Source organism: Nestor notabilis, unplaced genomic scaffold, assembly GCF_000696875.1.
Source record: "Nestor notabilis isolate BGI_N333 unplaced genomic scaffold, ASM69687v1 scaffold7295, whole genome shotgun sequence".
Taxonomy (NCBI): Eukaryota; Metazoa; Chordata; class Aves; order Psittaciformes; family Psittacidae; genus Nestor; species Nestor notabilis.
The window spans coordinates 4,655-8,126 of record NW_009930559.1 but is presented as its reverse complement, the minus strand read 5'-3'; the positions used below and the strand labels follow the sequence as shown (position 1 = coordinate 8,126).

General features: G+C 35.7%; 1 protein-coding gene across 1 annotated transcript in view; it reads right to left on the bottom strand.

The window, feature by feature from the left end:
* Nucleotides 1-1,529, bottom strand: part of LOC104406476 (adenylate kinase isoenzyme 5-like) — a gene marked incomplete at its 5' end in the record, with an annotated part of 23,178 nt that extends 21,649 nt beyond the window's left edge. Inside the window, 2 exons of the mRNA XM_010015453.1 lie at nucleotides 377-421; nucleotides 1,391-1,529. Of these exons, the coding sequence (XP_010013755.1) occupies nucleotides 377-421; nucleotides 1,391-1,529 (184 nt within the window). The remainder of the gene's footprint in view (nucleotides 1-376; nucleotides 422-1,390) is intronic.
* Nucleotides 1,530-3,472: the final 1,943 nt, after the last annotated feature.

Sequence of the window (3,472 nt, the reverse complement as noted above, 5' to 3'; positions counted from 1 at the left end):
CTTCCCCCCCCCCCCCCCCCCTCAAAATTCTAAGTTATGAATCTAATCGAGTAATGTTTTTACTAATGCTATTAAGGCATCTTTGCTGCTACACAACACTACCATAAGAACTATACGGTCATTTTGAATGTGTTCACACTTTAACAATCAACCTGCTCTGAGCTTAACACTGCTGTTGTTAGCATGGTCAGACCCAGGTTAATAACACAATATTAAATCTTAACTCCCTTTCAAAAGGCTAATCCATCATTATAGTGTAAATACTCTTAACCAAACTATTCTGCTAAACTTTAAAAGAAGTCATATATACTTATAATCAAAGCTAAATAACATGGGGATTTTCAAATCTAGCAGTTACATTAGGAATCGTACTTACCAACAACAAAAATTATGTTTGATTTCCTCAGATCTTCTGAAAAGTCTAGAATGAAAATAAAAATTCTTTAGTTGGCAAGAGCTACTGATTTTTTAATCAGATACTTTCCATACACACTGAATCGTGTAACACTCAAAGTGATCTGATTTTACCAGATTTACTTTTTGTTTTAACGTTGTGCATTCCAGAAGGAGCTATTATCCACAAGCCTATTTATCTCCCAGTTTCATAGTTCTCATTGCAGATATGATAAAAATATTGTACCTGAAAATTAGACCCTGCACGTACACAGTTTCCTTAAGAAAAAAGAAGTTGATGCATCTCTATGTAATAACTTACCTCCTGAGCCACTGAGATTTTCTCTGTTATTACATAATTATTGCTATAGAAGTTTGTCCACATCCCATTCAGATTTTTTATTTGGTGCACTACATCTGAGATGTAGTCTTAAACTCCTTTGAGCCTCAAATTCAGCCAAATAATAACTGAAATCTAAGCATTACCGTCATTTGAGCATGCAAACTATCGCATTTGCTACAGCTTCACCTTTTACTGCAATTGTGTGTTTTTTAAAAAATCAATTCCTTCCAGTCTGAGTCCATCATTAGCCTGATTATACCAGTAGAGACTTGGCACCATCTGAGCCTCCTGGGATTTTATTGTCTTTGACTTAATCCCTTACAAGACACATTAATTTACTACATACAACTTTGTTTTTTATTATGTGGTGTGTACATCTCTTATTATGTAATATCATTAGCCATAAAAAGGTTTTGATTAATCCTTTCATTCCTCTTAGACTCTTAGCATCTCATACTTTCCAACAAGCTTTTAATAACTGCCAATTTCTGAAAACACCTTTGAGATGTGATGCAATTAACAATAATATTTTCTAATCATTTTGGATCCACTGGCCTAAAGAGTGTAGAAATGTCTTTTACAAGATTTAAATTGCGTTCAAAGAGAATTCCCATGATAAAATCCTTTGAGATCTGACTTTCACAATATAAATACCTGAATTCACTTCATCGTCTAAGTAACTCTTTAAATACAAGGGGAAATCAAAGGTTTCAGAATCAAATGGCAAATGACACTGAAGAAGAAACTCACCTCCTGTGCTCTCGTATCCAGAAAAACTGGACTGATCCTCCTCCTGTTAATTAAGCAATTGACAAATTGAAATAGATATTCTGCATAATTTGCATTTCTTCTTATATCTGCTTATCTGTATACCTTAATATCTTCTCCATATTTTAACCTCTCAGTTTTAATCTATGTTGAGATAGAGTTCATGTCACTGTTAGTACAGTTTCAGTTGGTAATACATGAGCACAGAGAACCCAAGATAACTTTAGATGTTTAACTGGCCTATACCGGTTTTGTGAGGAACAGCTTTTTCAGTGCCCAACTGCATGGTTTCAGCACGCTATATAAGCAACCAGTGTGCATGCTGAATTGCTTCTGAAGTGAATATGGTATGATAAGCTATTAGTAGTGGAAAGGCAGTACTTGAGTAAGTTCTAGAAGTGAACTACAATACAGAGATGAAATTAAGCCTCTGGTCTAAAATAACTTGAGTGTGGGGTTATTTTTCTGATGTTTGGCCACCTAGAATTATTTTGTCACATACTATAGAGTACAACCAATGAGGAATTACAAATACTGGCCAATAAGAGTGTCAGAGTGGAAATTCTTCATTGTTCTTATAAATCAGAATTATATGTATGCTGGACATCGTCTAGGTTGTGGAGTGTCAATATACTCACACCATCAGTGCTTTAGTCTATAAAATATCAATAATAGCACTGGCAGTAACAGCTTTGTATTACATCACCAGTGCACAATATCAGCATGGAATACATTATGTTAGTGCTCTCAAAATAACACAGGGTTATCAAGCTGTAGTTTCTTACAGTTCCGCTTCAGTGTGCCATCAGAAATGGCCACTGCTAGAAATTTGTATAGCTGCATGAATAGATGAAGTGAAATGAACAGTATGGTGAATAGAATGGGTGAACTGCTGGCCACTGTCATTTGCAAGGCTCTGGCACTACCCTTGCAGGTTTCTCCTTGTGTTCCCATTGTCACCGAAACATAAGTACTCTTCATTAGGCTGAAGTATCATTACATTGCCTACACAGAGCATTTTCATTTTTTGAATCACAGTAATTCTCAGCCTATTACACTGCAGCAGAACTGCCATCTTAAAAATAAAAAAAGGGGGGGCAGGAAAGGAGGTGGCAAAACTGAAAAAGCAGCTGGATCCACTAAGTTTGCAGGAGAGTATTTCAGGGGGAAAAAAAAATCCACTTTCAGATGAGAGATTAATCTTTTTCTTACAATTCTAGTTACAGTATTAACCCTACATGCTTTTTCTTTGATGTAATAATACAGTAAAATATTTGACCCTGCAAAGAATATATTACATATAAAAGGCCTGGGTTTAGATTCAGTTTCTTGTCATGCCTTTGAAGATTTAAGGATCAAAATCATTGTAGACACGAAGATCAGAGTAAAGTTTCTTTAAAAATGAAGATCACAGTCCTAAGTTTATAGTCAAGTGAAGGAGGCATTACTGCTTTCAAGTATTGCTCTTTGTTCTCCCCTGTAATTGCAGAATGAAACTGCCTTTATGACCCTGGTGGGCTGTAGGTAATAATAAAGGTCAGTTTAAGTCAGGAACAGCCCTAATTTTTTAGATCTTAAATATGTAAAACTAGAGACAGAACTGAAGCTAACTAGGCTATCAGATGCTTTTTTTTTTTTTGACCAACCACATCTGCTTTAAGAGAACAGGTTAACTAATCAACAAGCCATGTTCACATAAGGAACAAGTGCTATGAAAAGCCATTTAAGTGAATTCTAGTTACGACTCAAAAGCGGTAAGTGTGAAAGTGACATTGATCAGAACCCAGAACATCAAAATAATTACTTCTGTTTCCATCTGTAACTGCTCACTTCTCAGGTGCAGAAATAGTTTTCAAAAGAATTGCTTTTTTTTCCCCACTTTTCTTTTCCCCCCCCAAAAGACATCTGTTTTGTAATTCTGTAAGACAACTCAGCACACAACTCGATGTGAGTGGGACCATCAGCCCT